Raw genomic sequence first — 19,514 nt, 5'->3', positions numbered from 1 at the left:
ATTTAACTTCAAGATTTTATGTCACTATGACAATCTGAGATTCATCATTGGATAGCTATTGAAGATTGTTGAAAGTTGCTTTTTTTGGAAGACATTTCAGTCCCGGTTTGCTGATCATGTCTGTCCAGGTTTTGAAGATCTATTATTGATCTTGAAGGTTTATTTGGGAGCTACATTCATTTGTCAAGCTGGATTCTGCTACAACTTAGTTTTTTCCCATTTTGTTCAAGTTGGGCATTAGTACCTTGTATGCGCCAACTCGAGGGGGAGTGTTAGCATTATTAGGAGTTCTTTTTTTCTTTAGTTCAAGCTGGATCTTCTTTCTTTACTTATTTGTATAATTCAGCTTGAGGAGGAGTGTTGGAATATGTAATCCAGAATACCGTGGGGGTATTCTAGTCCTTTTAGGGTTAGTTTATTTATTATGTTATTAGGTACAGTCGGCTATGTGGGTTTTAGTCCCACATCGCCTAGTTTAGTCTCTTTGTAATTTCCCCTCTATTATAAATAGAGGGGCTTACCTATCAATTAATTAATTCAAGTATTTACAACTTCCATCGTCTCTTCTATCTTTTCTTCTCTCTAAAGTTACTGGTTACAGGTCCTAGGTTTTCTACACTACTGCATAGGTTTTTGACATATGCCGTAGTAATCCTATTAAAAGGCCCTACATTTTAAGCAATAAAGGTGTGGGGAATTGTTAAATTCCAAACATGTAATTCTTGAACCAATCAGTATGTAAAAATCAACTCATGAAAATGGTAGATGGTCGTAAAAATTTTTGAAATTAGGTGCAGATGGTAGTAAAGAATCACTTGAATACTAATTACCTGTTATTGGGGATTGTTTGGGTAGTTTTAAGGACAATGTTCCTTGCTGAAATCAGGTACCAGATCTTCCCGATAAGTAGGGGTGTCAAAATCAAACTGAAACTGTTTACTGAAACCGAACAGAACCGTTTAAACTGAAAATGTGAAACCGTTTAATAAATAGTTTGGTTATGGTTTCAAAATTGAGTCTGTTTAGTTAAACGGTTTGAACCGAAGTTTAACCGTTTAACACTCTTAACTGTGCATAAATATGCCAAAAGCAAACAGAAACCAGTTACCTTACTGAACCAAACCGTTTAAAACGAAACTGTTTAGTAAATGGTTCGGTTATGGTTTCGAAATTGAGACCTTTCAGTTAAGCGGTTTGAACTGAATCGAACCGTTTAACCAAAACCGGACCGTTTAACACCCTTACCGATAAGTACTGATGTTGAGCAGCAACCCAAAACAGCAGGTAGTTGGCGGTAGAGCATAGAAAGAAGAAGAAGAAAACCTATCTCAGGTCTATGGTATCCCACCCACTCTGTCTCTCACAGATTCTTAAGGCTAAACAGCAATCAATAACTTCAATTCATTGAGTCATATCTGGCTGAGCAGCCTTACATTGCTTATATAGACTGAAAAATAAACTCCTAATCAAACTATGAAAACTGAAATGTACTTACTCCTACTATGAATATGAGTGCTTATAACTTAGCTGAAAATAAAAAGCAACTAATAACTAGCTATTCCTACTTGAACTAGGAATGAAAATAAGCTACTACTAAGCCTAATCCCGTATGGCTAACTTGTATACCCATTTTAGCCCATTAAAGTGGCCTATTACAAAGAAAACACATGGGATCAAAGGTCCAAAACATATATAACCCAAACCAAGGCTTATTCCCTATAAAATAAGCCCTTTAGGTGACTTGTCTGCATCACAAGAGTTGGCTATTGGTCATTCTTGGAGTTGGGGGCGGGAGTAGTGTTTTTTGTTGCCAATGTTTTTCAAATGGTGCAGGGATTAAACGGCTATAACCTGGTGCAAGTCTCTCTTTAGCAACGTCATAGGAGGAGTTGCTTGGTGTCTTCTTAACCTTCAGCAATTTTTGCATGAAGTTGCTGCACTTAGACTTGAACCTGTTTCTTGATGCTGGCAGCCCGAGATTTTTCCATCATACAAAGCAATGCCCCTATGATATAAACATTACAGTGATGAGAGTCTCTCAGTATCCAGACTAATGCAATTGTGTGTTCATGTGTTATGTTTTGCGTGTTGGTTCTCTAAAAATATTGTATTCTGTTTTGGTTCACACATTGTTGCATCCCTATGTTATCATCATTCGGCAAGTATATGCTCATAAGTTGGTTCAAAGCAATTATTTTCCCCCATAACTGTGCACTGGGAGCAGTATCCACTCGAAGAGAGATGAAGTTATGATTGTCCAATTGGGCCTTGGAAGACTTTATTTTGGCCCATGGTTAGGTTCTATAGACCTTAGGCTTCTTTTTTTGTTGGGGGGGGGGTTATTGATGTAATGAGCCTCTTCTATAAGCCCATATTTATGATCTTAATTATTTACATGGGATTAAGTATATAGATAAGATTGTGTGGGTACCATGTGCTGTTAAGTAAGTTAGTTCAGTCTAGAAAGAATCCTTTTTAGTTAATTACAGTACTTGAGTTAGATTAGGATACTTAATAGAGAGATTTTATTTTAAGTTTATTTACTTTATTTAGTGTGTTGTAGTGATTTGGAGTCCTTTTATGAGTTAATTTTGGAAATTTAGGAGGTCTTTATATATGTAATACACCCCCATCATTTGGAGATTATTTGAGTAAAGAAGAGTTTTAGAGCTGGCGAGCTTGGCATACGGGATTGGTATCCCAAACCTCCTCTTCTCTTCTTCTCCATTGATGACAAGGTTAGTTTCTGCAAGTATCTTCTCTCTTCATATCAATTCCCAGTTCTGATTCTGTTCTTAGCATAAAAATCCTATCTTTTTTCAGGTTTCCTAAATTCCTACTCCAACTAGTAATTTTCTTATACTTTAAATCTATCCATTGGATTTCAATTCTGCTTCTATACGTAGCAATTGGTTTCTGATCTGAACCTTCTTACGGTTTCAAAATTCAAGCTTGAAACTGATTTCTTGTTTTCCTACTGCAAGTCTGTTTTTAGTTTAATCGATTTCCAAGTTCTGTTTTCTAAGTTTGATTTCAGATTTTTAACTATTAGTAGGCTTGTTATTTGGTATTGAAATTTGGATTGTCTGAACCTTTCATCGATTCTCAGATTTGGGAATTTTTTCTTCATTGAGGAATCTTCAGATCCTAAGAATCTAACCATTGTATCAAGCCTGATTTCTGATATTATATTCTCTCATCCAATTAGAATCTTTGACTAGAATTTTGGCTGAATCTGATCCCTTGATTCTCTCTTATTAAAATTCTTTAGATTTTTTTTTTTTCATTCCTTATATGCGATACTGTCGCAAGCTGACCTCCCACTGGATGTCACTGTTTCGAGATTAGTAAAGAGCGTCCCAGTGCATGAGGCTCCCTCTATTGCAGGGTCTGGAGAGGGGCAGATGTACGCAGCCTTACCCCCACTTCATGGAGAGGCTATTTGATTAGAACCCGCAACCACCAGATTGCAATAGAGCAACCTTACCTCCCACTGGATCTCACTGTTTCGAGATTAATACTGCTTAGAAATCATTATAGACTTGAAATTACTTAAAATTTAATTGCATTTAACCGATATTTGCTACATCTTTTGCATCTTATTTTTCTCTGTATTTGGTAGAAAATCTGGCCGACTTCCTTTCCCTTGACATGAATAAATTTTTTAGTCTTGGTAATAAAAGCAGTAATTTTTTCATAAAGGTTAGTGTTTTAAGTATTGGCCCGTCTCGTCTCGTCTCGTCTCGGACGATACGTTTCGGTATCGCCTGTGAGATGATACAGGCTGATACGTCTTTTTAAAAAAAATATATATATATTGCATTGATTTGTATCGCATTGTATCGGCCGAGACGGTGTGATACGATACAGTTGATACGCCGATTGAAAGGGTAAAAAAAACTGTATCGGTACGTATCGCAAACGTATTGGGCAATACGGCTCGAGACGTTGCATACATTGCGAAACATGTCGATACACTGTGATACTGTTGAGTATGTCTTGTATTCCAAGGATCTGAGTGCGATGCGGATTAGACCCGACCCGACATATTTTGTGGCGCGACCCGAAGGGAGAAAAAATTGAGATTTAGTTCGTGACGCGGAGGCGGCTCAACCCGTAGCAATCAAACAAATCTCTTTTGGGGTTCCGGGGGCTATGTCCCCGAGAAATTTTTTTGTAGCCGTATATATAAGGCACTTTTCTCTCATTCTAGGGTTAGACGAAATAACTTGTATCTTCATTTTGTTTAGTGTAAAGTTTGTCGCTGCTCTTCCCGTGGACGTAGGTTTCTCGCGAAACTGAACCATGTAAATCTTTTGTGTTTGCAATTGTCTTGCTTGTTGCTTTCTTCGATCCTATATTTGGCCATCTTATGCGATTCCGTTTTAACAAGTGGTATCAGAGCCTAGGGTTTCTAGGGTTCTTTTTTCGATGGCATCTATGAAGTTCGAGGTTGCAGTGTTTGATGGGCGGAATAACTTCGGCCTTTGGAGAATCAAGATGGTGGCTTTGTTGCGATGCGAGGGCTTTGAATATGCTTTGGATGATTCGTTTCCAGAGGGTACTTCAGCAGCCGATAAGGCGAGCGTAGAGAAGAAGGCTCACAACGCAATCATGCTATCCTTGTCCGATGAAGTGCTGTGTGAAGTCGCAACTGAGAAAACGGCTGCCAAGCGTTGGGAGAAACTCGAAGCAATTTATATGAAGAAGTCTCTCACGACTCGTTTGTATTTGAAGCAGCATTTGTTCACCCTAAAGATGAGGGAAGGTAAGTCTTTATATGAGCACCTAGATGAGTTCAATAAAATTGTTATGGATATGACAAACTCTGGGATAAAGACAGATGATGAAGATTTAGCCCTGGTATTGTTGTGCTCTTTCCCGGCGTCTTATGATAACTTTGTTAATTCAATGTTGTATGGAAGGGAATCCATAGTCTAGAAGACGTCAAGTCTTCTTTGAATTCCGCTGAGATGAGAACAAAGTTGAAAGGCAAGGAAAAGGAAGACCAGGGAGATGGTTTGTCCGTGAGAGGACGACCTATGAAGAAGGATTTCGGAAAAGGAAAAGGCAAGTCCAAAGGACGGTCTCAGTCTAGAGGTGTTGATAAGAGTCAAGTTGAATGTTATTACTGTCATAAGAAGGGACACTACAAGAGTGAGTGTCCAGCTTTGGAAAAGAAAGGAAAGAAATCGCAGAAAGAGACTCCAAGTGCTTCTACTGTTGAGGAAGGTCACATATCTGATGATGGTGATTATGTTCTCATGGTCTCTTGCTCAAGTTATAGTCGGAAGGATGATTGGATTATGGACTCAGGTTGTACTTTCCACATGTGCTATAACAGAGAATGGTTTTCAACCTATGAGGCGAAACGTGGCATTGTCTTGATGCGGAATAATGCAGTATGTAATGTTACTGGCATTGGTTCTATTCGTGTCCGTTGTTACGATGGGGCAGTTAGGACCTTAACTGATGTTTGCCATGTTCCAGATTTGAAGAAGAACTTGATCTCTCTGAGTACATTGGCTTCACTCGGGTATCGATACTCAGGTGAAGATAGAATTCTCAAAGTAGTTAAGGGCTCACTGGTGATACTAAAGGCCAAACTGGTTAATGATCTTTATGTTTTGTTAGGCAGTACTATTTTAGTTCTACTAGTGTGTCATCCTCCAAGCATTCAGATGCCTATACTACAAGATTGTGGCACATGCAATTGGGTCACATGAGTGAACAAGGAATGACTCTGTTAAGCAAACGAGATTTACTCAAAGGTGAGAAGATTGGTGCACTTCAGTTTTGTGAGTGTTGTCTTTGGAAAACAATGTAGAGTGAGTTTTGGCACAGCGAGTCACACAACTCAAAGTACTTTGGATTATATAAATTCAGATCTTTGGGGTCCATCTAAGGGTGGAAAACGGTATCTTCTAACTTTCATTGATGATTTCTCCAGAAAGGTTTGGGCGTATTTCCTAAAGCTGAAGAGTGAAGTCTTCAAAACCTTCAAGGATTGGAAGACATTGATTGAAAACCAGACCGGGAAGAAAATCAAATTTCTTAGAATTGACAATGGCTTAGAATTCTGTAATGAAGAGTTCAACAGTTTCTGCTTGGATGAAGGAATCTTGAGACACAGAACTGTTAGGCAAACACCACAGCAGAATGGTGTAGCAGAAAGGATGAACATGACTCTTTTGGAGAAAGCTCGCTGCATGCTCTCTAATGCTGGATTGTCTAAGAACTTTTGGGCTGAAGCAGTTAATACTGCTTGCTTTTGGTGAATCGCTCTCCTACATCGGTGATTGAGTTTAAGACTCCGAATGAGGTATGGTCAGGTAAGCCCTCTGATTATTCTGGTTTAAAAATATTTGGTTGTCCTGCATATTACCATGTTAGGGATGGAAAACTTGAGCCGAGAGCTAAAAAGTGTTTGGTTATGGGATATGCTAGTGGGGTAAAGGGATATAGATTGTGGGGTCTTGATCCTAAATCACCCAAGTTTATAATTAGTAGGGATGTTACCTTTGACGAGTCATCCATGCTTGATCCTAGGAAGGTTTCTGTTGAGTCTACAGGAAAAGAGGAGAATGTCAGCAAGAAGGTGGAGTTTCAGGTGGAGACTTCACAAACACAAGATCAAGCTACTCAGAACCACTATGAGTCAGAAGATGAAGCAGATCAAGAAAATGATAATGAAGTAGTAGCAGAGGTTCAACAGTAGTACAATATTGCAACAGGAAGAGAGAGGAGGCAGGTTAGACCACCACAGAAATATGGGTTTTCAAATTTGGTTGCATATGAGCTGGCTACTGCAGTGGAAGAGATCAAGGATCAAGAACCATCCACCTATACAGAGGCTATTACCAGTAATGAATCTGCTCAATGGCATCTGGCCATGACTGAAGAAATCAAGAGATTGGGTCTCTTCATAAAATTCAGTCATGGGACTTGGTAAAACTGCCAAAGGAAAGGAGGATTGTTGACTGCAAATGGGTATTCAGGAAGAAAGAAGGAATTCCAGGGGTTGAAGATGCAAGTTCAAGGCATGCTTAGTTGCTAAGGGTTATAGTTAAAAGGAGGGAGTTGACTACAATGAGATCTTCTCTCCAGTTGTAAAGCATAGCTCCATTCGCGTGTTGCTTGCCATTGTTACTCAGTTTAACTTAGAGCTTCAACAGCTTGATGTCAAGACGGCGTTTCTGCTTGGCGAGCTTGAGGAGACAATCTACATGAGTCAGCCAGAGGGGTTCATTGTTGAAGGAAAGGAAGACCACGTTTGCCGATTGAAGAAATCTTTGTATGGTTTAAAACAGTCCCCAAGATAGTGGTACAAGCCGTTTGATGCTTTTATGACTAGGAATGGCTATTCTAGAAGTGCTTCTGATAGCTGTGTGTATCACAGGAAATTGTCCGATGGTTCTCGCATCTACGTATTGCTTTATGTAGATGACATGCTCATTGCTACAAAGGGCAAGTCAGAGATAGATACTTCGAAGAGGATGCTGAATATGGAATTTGATATGAAAGATTTAGGTGCGGCCAAGAAGATTTTAGGGATGGAGATCCACAGAGAAGTAGGAAAGGTGCACTTATCTCAAAAGAGATACATTGAGAAAGTATTTGAACGATTCAGTATACAGGCCTGCAAGTCGGTGAGTACTCCTTTGGCGTTGCATTTCAAACTCTCAGCTACGATGTCGCCTCAAACCGAGAATGAGGTGGAGTACATGTCACGAGTTCCATATTCTAGTACTGTTGGTAGCATTATGTATGCTATGGTTTGTACTCGACCGAATATAGCCCAAGCTGTCAGTGTTGTGAGTAGGTATATGGCTAACCCGAGGAAGGTACATTGGGAAGCAGTGAAGTGGATACTTAGGTATCTCAAAGGTACTGCAGATGTTGGCCTAGTCTTTGCTAAAGGGAGTGACTCAAGCTCCTCAGTTCTTGGCTTCGTGGATTCTGACTTTGTTGGTGATCTCGATAGAAGAAGATCTACGATAGGCTATATCTTCACACTTTCAGGGTGTGCCATTAGTTGGAAGTCGACTTTTCAGTGTATTGTTGCTTTATCTACTACAGAGGCAGAGTATATGGCAGCAGCGGAAGCAGTGAAGGAAGCTATTTGGTTGAAGGGTTTGGTTTCTGATTTGGGTTTATCGTAGCAAACCTCAATAGTGAATTGTGATAGTCAAAGTGCTATACATCTGATCAGGAATCATAGATTTTATGAGCACACCAAACACATAGATGTCAGATTTCATTTCATTCGAGATGTTGTTGAAGATGAGATTGTTTTGATTCAGAAGATTGGTACTGAAGACAATGCTGCAGATATGTTTACTAAGATTGTTCCTTTGATCGAGTTCAAGCATTGCTTGAGCTTGGTTGGTGTTTGTACCATTTGATTTGTTGGTCCCTTGGGACCTTGTTGAAGAGTGGCAAAAGTTTCTTTGTTGTTGTTGGAGTTGGTATCTTCTTCAGGATCATCCCTTGTTTCCTACACCGAGTTAGCTCACGTAGTCTTAGGGTGTTGAAGGAGGTGTTTGATTTGACAGTTTTGGAATTCAAGTCAAGGTGGAGATTTGTTGAGTATGTCTTGTATTCCAAGGATCTGAGTGCGATGCGGATCCGACCGGACCTGACATATTTTGAGGCGACCTAAAGGGAGAAAAAGTTGAGATTTACTTCGTGACGTGGAGGTGGCCCAACACGTAGCAAGCAAATAAATCTCTTTGGGGGTTTGTGGGGCGTAGCCCCCGAGAAAATTTTTTGTAGCCGTCATGCTAGGGTTAGACGAAATAACTTGTATCTTCATTTTGTTCTGTGAAAAGTTTGCCGCTGCTCTTCCCGTGGACATATGTTTCTCGCGAAACCGAACCACGTAAATCTTGTGTGTTTGCGATTGTCTTGCTTGTTGCTTTCTTTGATCCCATATTTGGCCATCTTGTGCGATTCCGTTTTAACAGATACACTGGATATAACCCCTTTTTTCACTTAGTACGTGAACCAGAGACGCAAAACAGAACTGGTCGGTCTCTTTTTCACTCCAAAAACTCCAGTTTTGCTCCTCTTCTTCCCCTTCTTTCACTCTATTAGGCTTTACTCAAACAAGGGAAAACGAATCCAAGGGAGGAAATAGGGCTGATTTTTGCTCAAGCAACACTCATTTCTTGTTTTGAAGAAGAACAGAAAAAAGGTATGGGTTTGCAAAAAACTTTTTTTTTTATTTTTTATAATCTTCACTTTTATACCATTTCTTTGTATGATTTACAAGCATTTGTGCTTTTAGTGTTTATGCATGATACATGCTATATATTGCTTATTTGTATTGTTTTTTTGTTCCAAAGTATATTTCCATGTGTATCTAGGCCATTTCCATACGTATCAGTAGCGTGTGATACGTATCTCCGATATGATACAATACGTCTCTTAAATTCTCCCGATTGATACGATATGCGATACTGATACTTTAACCTTGAGAAAGGTACAATGGTCAGGTTTTTAGGTCCGCCTTATGAATTTGAATGTAATGGCTTGGGGATGAAGATGGTGCAGCTGCAAGATATTGGGATGATTTTGTTACTAATGCAAGAGTCGACCTCGAACCAGGGAAACCAGCAGGAGATCAATTGCAGCCAGGATCAACACGATAAGGAACAAATTAAATAACTAAAACTCTCTTTTTTTATTGTTGTTTTCTATTACATATGAATGGAGAACATAAACGATAAGAAGAAAGGAGAAGAAGATAAAGAAGAGAAGGTGGGTAGGGGAATGGCTCTCTCACCCACAGCTATCCCAGCTGTTGAAATATGGAATTTCTCCCATAACCGATGGCAACAAGGCCTGAAAATTCTTTTCTCCAAACCTGATCTTCCTTACAATAGAGGGTCTATTTAATAGCTTAGGCAAGCTTACAAAATAGAAGGTAGAAAATAGAAACTTCCTAAATTAAAAACTAACTGAAAATAGAAACTACTAAAACCTAACTAAAATAGAAGGTAACTAAAAATAGAAACTACTAAGCTTTATAGTTCAGCCACATGCAAGAATAACTAAAATAGAAACTAATAGATTTAGTAACCAAGTACTACTAAGAGAATAGTAACAAAATAAAATAAAATCTTCAAGTGGCTGAACTAGCAGCCGATCCTCTTTCTTGTCAAAGCTTAGATCCTCATGTGGTCCCCACCAAGGATCTTCTAATAATATTCTCACCAAGGCAAAGTAAGGGGCTGTGACACTGTTCACGTGAACAGTGTTTTGGCCTCTTTTTCTTCTTGTTTTGCCCTACATCAGTTACCCTTGCTGAGGTGTGACCCATTCTAAGGAAAGGGTATATGATCCTGTGACCGTACAAAACTGACAAGGAACTATTGTTTGACAAAACGTTCACTGTACCTTTCCTCATGTTCCTTTCTTTTCTTTTGTTATCATATTTCAAAGTTTAGTGCTATGCCTCATAATGGTGCATGATTGAGGCTTTGGCTTCGCCAATGTGATCTGTGTGGCAATTGTAAAATTCATTTGAAGCAGTTCAGTCCCAGAAAGAAGGACCAAACAGGCATGTGATAGGAGGGAGCTGGCTGAAGAACCAAGCGTATGGTTCTAGTTCTGTTCAAAGCAGAATTGGTTCCTTACCTGCGTATTGTTTTGGTTACGTCTCTACAAGGCCCTCCTTGGTGATGATATTCATGAAGTGGAAAATTTGGTGTTGAGATATTCAGCATATCTTGCTGAATATTCTTTCTTAGTTGTTACTTGTTACTTCATCTAGTTTCTAATTTTTTAACTGCTTTCCTACTCTTTAAGTTATAGCTAAGTAATTTTTTATGAGTTTTTTTTACTTTTTCTTGTAATAGCAAGGATCCTCTTTATGGAAAGATCCTAATTTTGAGATTCTCTTTGCTTTTTGGCATCCTTCCCACGAAGGAAAGGGTTTCTATTCTTGTAATTTTTTTAAGTTATTATAAATAAAGGAGAGAGAGGGCTACAGCCTACAATTTTGGTGATTGGAATTGTGTTCCCTTTTGAGACTTTGCTGCTGTGGTTTGCATTTTGCAGACCCTAGGTGGTAAAGCCTGCTGTAGGCTAGTGGTGATGAAGCCCTGGTCATATCTTGTCTTCTTATTCTATGTTCTTTCTTTTTTTTCTCAAGTTTCTCAAGTTCCAGCAGCAGGACCATTACTTGCGTAGTTGCGTGGGAGCTTTGTACATTCTGAAGTTCTATTTTCTGGGCTTCCTTCAACCAGAATTGGGGAATCATCTGACCTGCGGATTGAGAGTTTTTGGTGATCTAAGTCATTACAAATTTTGGTTTTCTTAACTTTCTATTTTGTGTTACCTTATTTATCCGCAGATCCGACCATTGGATCAGCTTGATCTTCAGAGGGATTATACCACCTATTGGGAGGCCTACTCGATCCAAGTATTCTTGTCATCAGTACCTCACCTAGTCTGCCCCTGCCCTATTTTGTCCTAACTTATCATTCACACTATCCTGTCCTGTGGGTTCATGAATCTGTAATGTAGTCCTAGGTAGGAGTAGTCCCACTAGGAGCCAGGGTAATGGGGTCACACACAAGGCTGGCTGATTGGGTTAGGGTTTACTAATTTAGGTCAAAACTAGGGTTAGGGTTGGACAATGGCAATGGGGTTTATGGGGTTTCAATGTGTAGGTCTAGGGTGCTTTTATGGCATATAAATAATAGGATTTGGGAAGGTTTTCAAATTCTGCAATTTGGACAGAATTGAGTTGCAGGTTTTGGGTTTAATGGAGTGGAGGAATGGAGGAGATAGAGTGGGAATTATGAGCTGGGTTTAGGATCGAGTGTAGGGAGAAGTGTGGGGATTGTGTACTAGAAGTATGGTTCTAAATTGATGGTCAGATCTGTAGTTATGAGGGAGTCCTAGTTAAGGTAGGAGTTGCAGTTTTAATGGAGATTAGGGTTTGATGGATGGAGGGGTGTGTGGATTAGGTCTAATGAAAGGGGAATGGCTGGGCAGATTAAAAGAAGAAGGTTTAAAATCAAAGTGCAGGTTCAAACTTACTGAATTGCAGAAACAATGGCAGCAGCTTGATATCTTGAAGAGACCTCTCGATCTTCACGATGCAAGGAGTCGTAGGAGTCCACCCACCCTTTACCACCTTGAGATCCACAAGGATATACACTCACAAAGAGCAGCAGCAATAGCAGCAAGGCTAAGAAGCATAAATTTTTAATAATGAACTGTGGGGGAGCCTCCCACGTTGGGCTTTAGTTATAGTCAGGGCTGAGCCAAAATCCTACTCAGATTAGGAGTGGTAATTCCTAATCTGAGTCCTAATTACAAACAGCAGACTTGTACTCTAAATCTGAGTACAAGTTTGAACAAATCATCCCTCTAATAAAATCGTGGAGGGGAATAAAACTAAGCAGCAACTTAAAAATAATTAAAAGGGGAAAAGACTGGTTTGCCCCTAATAACTTAGACACTAAAAAAAAAAACTGAGTATGGGAAAAGAAAAAGGCTCCAACGAAAAACACAACAGCAGCCATATCATGGCTTCTTCTTCTTCCTAGTGCTTGGACCTGCATCAATCTGTCTGGCCTGGTTAGTGGAACACATCATCATTCCATGCCTATTTGGAGACTCTGTCCTGTAAAAGTTGTTAAATGGACAGCTTCTGCGGGTCAAAATATTTTTAGGATTCTTAGTGGAACTCTGGTTTCACAGCATGACAGTATTCTAGTGTCGTAGATTGCAATAGTTTATCAATGGAATTCTATACTTTATATTGTTCATTCATTTATTTACTTAGATTCATTTTCATAGAAATGAATTATGAGAAACCATTGTAGGATACTCTGCTGTTGTGATAATTTAAAGTCATCCCCATGAAGGATTTCATTATTTGTTTGGATGTTGGAGTGTTATTGCTACATCTGCCCTCCTTTTCAATTATATTCTGTTTTGGAATATTTTTCCAGCATTCTTTTGAGCTAATTATAAATTGATAGGAATATACTCTTTCATGTGGTCTAGGACCTCAAATCTTGATAAAATTTGAAGCTCGTGCTATTCAAACATTTCAGGTGTGTCAAAACCAGTAGGTTCTTTTGAAGCGAGCAATGTGAAAGATACTAATGAAGATGAAGAGTATGCTCGAATGATGGCCAGGTTAGATGAACTTGAGAAAATGGAACTTGCAGCAGAAAGTAATGATGAGGATGAAGCCGAAACTGATTTTCAGTGCTCAATAAGTCAGCATGCTTATGATGGCCATCTCTCAGATGTAATAATTTAGAACTCTTGGTCCTTGTTCATTGATAGTGGATGGATAAAATTTTACTTGTATCATAGCTAATTAAATTTCAATTATGGATTGATTAGGAGCCTCAGCTAATGGATTCAGTTCAACAAACAAAAGATAAAAAGGCGATTAACACAACCACAAAAAATCCTTTGCACAACCTTGGCTCTGAACAAGGTTTTGTTAATCAGTCAGCTGTAAGCAATTCTAGCTTTACTGTGTTATTTTCTGTGTTGTTCATATATTCTGTCAGTTATAGATATACTACACATGGTCGATGAGTATATCTTCAGAGAACTCATTAAATATTTGTCTGAATTCTGAGATGCAGATGGAAGATTTAGAGGTGCGACCTGTGCGTAAAGGTTAGCATCTTTCTTATTCATGCATGGGTCATTGCTTACACGAGATGTGCGCTCTGCTAGAGTGGCTAGGTGGGGGGGGGGGATTTAATTTACTTTCAATGTACCTACATTGCACATGTTTTCCTAATTCTTTGAATTGTTGATGCTTTCATGGACAGTCACCATCTTGAATAGATGTTGCACAGCCAATAAGGTTCATAACAATAAAACTCCAATGCTTGCTCTTTCTGGGTCTACCTCTTGAGTAGAATTGGCAAAGAGTCAAAGATCATTACCAAACAACACAGTTTGTCTCCAAACCAACTTTATTCTCAGAATCTCCTAGGTGTCTATGGTGCACTCTCTAACACAGAATTTGATAAAGAACATTCTTGGAGGTAACAAAATCATAAAAGAAAGGATTCGGGTTTTAATGTATCAGTATCAGGGGATGGATCAATCTTGGAAGATACTGGTCCAGATTGATCTAGAAAAAATTCCTGGCCAAATTCTGCAATTAAAGCATATTGAAAAGTTTTAAAGAAAAATTTTTCTATGAACAAAGTGTAGAGAATCTAAAACTGAAAATAAGAATGCTATAAGACCCTTATCTAAGGAGGTATACAACTACGCAAGCACAGAAATTTCTTTAACTCCAAAGTGCTCTAGAGAGGGAACTAAAAATATTAGGAATTGATGGCATGGAATAATTAATGTGGGAAACTTAATATTAATCACAACATGTGATGCCGATCCAAGTATTCGCAAGAAGAAGAAGCAGCCCTAAGATTAGGGCTGAGTATTGGAGCCTTAGTTTAATTCCATACTTAGTTTATTTCTGCATTCCATACTTAGTTTATTTTTCAGTTAATTGTAAACTTAAATTGAACCGGTTCAGACCATGGTTCAATTTAAGTGAATTAATCCTATTGGTTGTTAGGTGCTTATTTCCTATTGGTAGATTAGGGAATCTTTCTTTAAGTGTTTAATTCCACCCCTCCACGATTTTTAGAGGGAGTGTTTTAGTTTGTAATTAGGATTAAGCCTAGGATTCAAATTCCTAGGGTGAATACGTTTTAGGTCTATGGCCATATTATAAATTAATAAAATCGTGGGAGGCTCCCTCACAATTCAGATTTGAAAAATAAACTTTGTGTTTGCTTGCTCCATTGTTGCTGCTGCTTTGCTCCTTTGAGAGTGTGCCTTGTGAGTAATATCAAGGTGAAGGGACTGGTGGATCTCCAGTTGACTCCTTGCATCTTGTAGACCGGGAGGATCTTCTTCTCAACTCCTTGCATCTTGTAGATCGGGAGACCCTATATTCTTCAAGCTGCTGCCATTGAAGATATTCAATTACAATAAGTACTTTACAGTTTTCAGCATTCTACCTTCTTCTAATCCTCCAACCTAAGCCCTACCTATTCCCATTGATTCATCTAACCCTAATTCATCTATAATCTGTCCAATACAATCTCACCATTAGAATCTTCCCAAATTCACACCACAACTCCATGAGACCATCCCCTCTACTCGATCCCAATTCCAGTCCCATCCTAACCCCTAACCCCTAAACCCTAATCCCCCTCATCCCCATTAAACTCAAAACCCTAAAAATCTGTCTAGACCTATCCAACCATCCAAACCCATTCATATTACAACCGAACCCTCTCCTCACTGCCCTTAGCACTTGACCTAAAGCCCTAGCCCAAACTCTCACTCTAGACCCTAAAACCCATCACTCCCATCTTTCCCAAAACCCGAAACCCAAATTTTCTAAATTTTAATTTCTCACTCAAACTGCATCAAACCTATTTCATTGGACTCCTAAAAACAGGGGTGTCAATTCCAGGCCCGGCCCGGCCCGACAGAACCGACCGAGCCCACCTGGTTAAAGCCCGGCTTGGCCTGTTTACTAAACGTGTGGGGTTTTAGCCCGTCGGGCGCCCGACCGGACCGACCGATTCCAGGCCCGACTTAGCCTGACCCTTTTAATATTTATTTCTATGTTGGGCTGTTATTTATTTATGTAGCTCATATTTCCATCTTTGTGGAAATTGCATAAGTTGAGTGTGCATACTTAATTGTGTATTAATCTCTTTCCTCATTTCAGTGCCAGCAATAAGTATATGTTAGAATTTTCATGTCACACTAAATTCTGTCTATGGGAAGGGGGAGGGGGTTATGCGAGATGGAAAAAATAATTGGTTAACAGACATCTGATTTATCTTTGATTTATTATCATCCTGCAGTACCTGATAATGGGTTGAAATGGACTGATTTGGTTAATAAGCCCATTATATTCAAAATTGACTTGATCAGGATGAAATGGGTCGAAATGGACTGATTTGGTTAATAAGCCCATTATATTCAAAATTGACTTGATCAGGATGAAATGGGTCGAAATGGACTGATTTGGTTAATAAGCCCATTATATTCAAAATTGACTTGATCAGGATGAAATGGGTCGAAATGGACAGCTTGAATGGTGCTTCTCATTTTTGGAATTTTTTTACCGTTTAGAACCCAATTAAGGCCCGTTTAGAGTTAAACATGGCCACAGCCCGGTTATGGTCTGATTATAGCAGCCTGATTATAGCCCGAAGCCCAACCAGGCCCGGCCCGAAAACTGAAACAGGCAGTCACAGTGCAGGCTTTTAGCACCGTGAGGCCTTGCTAGGCCCGACCGAGCCCGACTGGTTGACACCCCTACCTAAAAACCTGCCTATCATTATCATATAAGATTTACCCCCATTACCCTAGACCTAATCCTAGTTTTTGACCTAAATCATCAAATCTGCCCAATCGGCCAGCAGGTCCTGGTTTACTTGGCTCCTAATAGATCCTTTGTCTATCTAGGACTACATTAACATGGTTAGAAATATTATTCTATGGGCTACACAAGTATTAAACACACTTTGGGCCACAAGTAGTTAAATCCATCAATTATGAAATAATTAGGAAGTAACATCAAAATATAAAGACAGTTAATATACATACTAAAACCAAAATGTGGATTGACATGTTGGATAAAAAATACAACAGCTTTTGTTGTCCTGTTTTTGGAAAACTCATGCATCAAACGCAAAGTAAATCTACAAATTCAATCTCGTCCAATTCTCTTTTAAACTCAAAATTCTCTCAATTTCCTTCTAAAATCCAAAACTCCAAGACAAACTGGAAGAAAGAAAAGCTAGCTCAATATTGGTTTTGTGTTTGTTATGGGACAGGGTGACAGACTGACCTAATTGGAAGATTTGTGATTTCCTGTGTCTTTGTCTGCATGTGCATCAATTAGAGGTGAAGTTATATGATTGTTTGTAATTGGCAGTCTTTGAGCTTGTCACATCTTCTGATCTTCTCTTTGATCGCCTTAGAAACCAGATATTCATGCATGCATGCTACATTGCTTGAGGGATAATCATATGATTGCCAATATAATCCAATACTTTTATATATTTGTTTGTTGTAGGTAAAGAATTGACCAATAGTTACATTTTCTGTACTTTTGCCTTTATTGGTGAACTGAATCTCGTAAAATTTGCTCTGATTTTTATAATTGTCAAAGTAAAACTTACTCTCTTTATGTCTCAGTCAAATCTAAATGTGCTAAAAGTTTGGCATATAATGCAGAGAAGCCCATCTCCGTTGAGAATCCTTTTCTGTCTCCTGGTTCGAGGGAGAAGGTTCATTTAACAACTGCTTCAAGAACTGAGGTACTATTCACTTGTTGCTTACTATCCCATTCTTGCTGTTAGTAGGGCAAAGAAATGGTTGGACTCGGATCTGATTGTGCATGAAATGGGTTGGTCTTGGATGTGATTTTCTATATTGTAATCTGTTTCCTGATCCAACTTTGATCATTCTTGGGATCTGTATATGACCTGATGCAAATAAATCCTATCTACGAGTAGAATATGAGCCAGATTTCATAATTCATAACGATGAACTTTGAGCTTATTTCATATAAAGCAGGGGTCTTTCAGATCAAAGCTGAGCATATTGTTGGCCTTTATTCTGCAAGATTTGAGTAAGACCAATTACTGCTGACTCCAACCTGACTCTTTCAAAATGAATCTTGGTTTAAGATCCCATCCTCGTACCTGGATGTCGATGCAGATCTCATTTTTCCTGCTCCATTTCTTGCTCTGTGTTAGTCTTTCAGATCAAAGCTGAGCATATTGTTAGCCTTTATTCTGAAAGATTTGACCCATCGCTGCTGACTCCAACCTGGCTCTTTTCAATTGAATCTTGGTTTAAGATCCCATCCTGGTAGCTGGATGTCGATGCAGATCTCATTTTTCCTGCTCCATGTCTTGCTCTGGGTCTCTGTTCAAGTGTCTTTGTTGTTACATACTATTGGTAACAGTTGTTGTAAACTTGTAATACCTTTGTTAATTTTTAATAAATTTGTTCCCCCCCCCCCCCCCCCCGCCCCCCCTCAAAAAAAGAAAAGAAAAGAAAAGAAAAGAATAGAATCCAATCCTGGTACATGGATGTGGATGCATTTCAGATTTTGTCCTGCTCCATTTCATGCTCAGTCTTTGTTACATGCTAGTAGGAATTTTTAATGAATTGTTCCCCCCTCCCCACCTCCCAAAAAAAAAAGGGGGGGGGGGGGGGAAGAATAATTTTTAGTTACAAGCCTCAGGGAACCTATTTTATCTTGACAGTTAATATATGAAGTAATTGCCAAACAGTTTCACTGCCGTTGCACTTTCACAATACATGGTAGTTTCAGAAGATATTTTCTTTTTCTGAAAGGTTTTAAAGTATGCTGTCATCTCCAAGTTCCTTAAAGCATGTGTTCTTTGTCAAAAGAATGTCTTTGACTCTTCGACTCTCTCTCTCTCTCTCGTGTGGCACTTGGGGGGTCTACATACATATTAACAAAAAAATGTTGCTGTCTTTGCTTCACAGGTTGCTGAAGATAAGTCTACTAGTTATAGATCAGAGACAGGCTATGATAGTTCAAAGGCATGTATTCTTCTACATCTTTGTGCCACATGGATTCATATGAGTGATACTTGTGTTACAAATATGCAGGTTTCACATGATTGTTTCTGTTGCCATTTGCAGGCTTTTACAGGCTCCATCGTAGAACACACTCGTGGTTTACAAACTAAACCTGTGGAGCAAACCATTACTTTGCAGGTTCTGCCAATATTGCAGTTATTGTGTTTCTTACTTTGTTTATTCATTAAATTCATCTGTGAATGATTTCTTGGTTTTCAATCAACTGGTTTACAGCCCTCAAAGCCAGTCTCTAGATTCAAGATGCAGAAAGGTGGTCGCTGACATAAATCAAGTGAGATACACTGTTTTGGCACTGTTTTATATCAAGATTGCGTGACGACTTGTTTATTGCACTTGTACTTAAGAAACTGTTCCAGCAGTTAAAATATCAATCACAAGACTGCCCTTGCTGTTTTTTGAGTAGAGAATGGGAGTTACACTCATACTTTCTGGTGCCATTGGAGTGGAGTTCAGAGTTGTTTTTAACAATTAAGAATTGAACTTATCCTTTGTTGGGGAGCAGGAACTTGGGAAATGTAAATTGAATTTTGGGTTACTGATAAATATTTTGCAAATATTTTCATGTACATGAACTGCCTAAAGTTTCTGACATTGACTTGGCCTTCTAGATTTACCATTCTTTACCTGAGGCTTTGTAGAGCTCATTCACTCGAAAGCTTCCTGACTTTATAATTCAAACAAACCACCCTTGATGGTGGCCTGATTCTAGCTGACGACTCAATAACCACTTAGGAGATTGAGTACTTTGTGTTTTTTTTTGGTAAAGGATTGAGTACTATTGGGTAAATCATAGATGAGAAGATAGTAGGCATGTTCGAGCTCACCTCAAGCGATTCTCAGTA

At 39.0% G+C, this 19,514-nt stretch overlaps 1 protein-coding gene across 3 annotated transcripts in view; it reads left to right on the top strand.

The window, feature by feature from the left end:
* The window catches only part of LOC122638574 (RNA polymerase II subunit 5-mediating protein homolog), a 31,637-nt gene extending 12,457 nt beyond the window's left edge, over positions 1-19,180 (top strand). For 2 of the 3 annotated variants that reach the window (XM_043831434.1, XM_043831436.1), the window contains 7 exons: positions 13,077-13,276; positions 13,375-13,491; positions 13,626-13,659; positions 17,269-17,351; positions 18,556-18,612; positions 18,715-18,789; positions 18,886-19,180. In XM_043831434.1, coding sequence (XP_043687369.1) covers positions 13,077-13,276; positions 13,375-13,491; positions 13,626-13,659; positions 17,269-17,351; positions 18,556-18,612; positions 18,715-18,789; positions 18,886-18,933 — 614 coding nt within the window. In that variant the 3' untranslated portion in view covers positions 18,934-19,180. The remainder of the gene's footprint in view (positions 1-13,076; positions 13,277-13,374; positions 13,492-13,625; positions 13,660-17,268; positions 17,352-18,555; positions 18,613-18,714; positions 18,790-18,885) is intronic. The other variant, XM_043831435.1, reaches the window with a different exon arrangement.
* Positions 19,181-19,514: the final 334 nt, after the last annotated feature.

Source organism: Telopea speciosissima, chromosome 9 (genome assembly GCF_018873765.1).
Source record: "Telopea speciosissima isolate NSW1024214 ecotype Mountain lineage chromosome 9, Tspe_v1, whole genome shotgun sequence".
NCBI classification, from domain to species: Eukaryota; Viridiplantae; Streptophyta; class Magnoliopsida; order Proteales; family Proteaceae; genus Telopea; species Telopea speciosissima.
The sequence above is the reverse complement of the archived record's forward strand: the minus strand, read 5'-3'. Positions and strand labels throughout refer to the sequence as shown.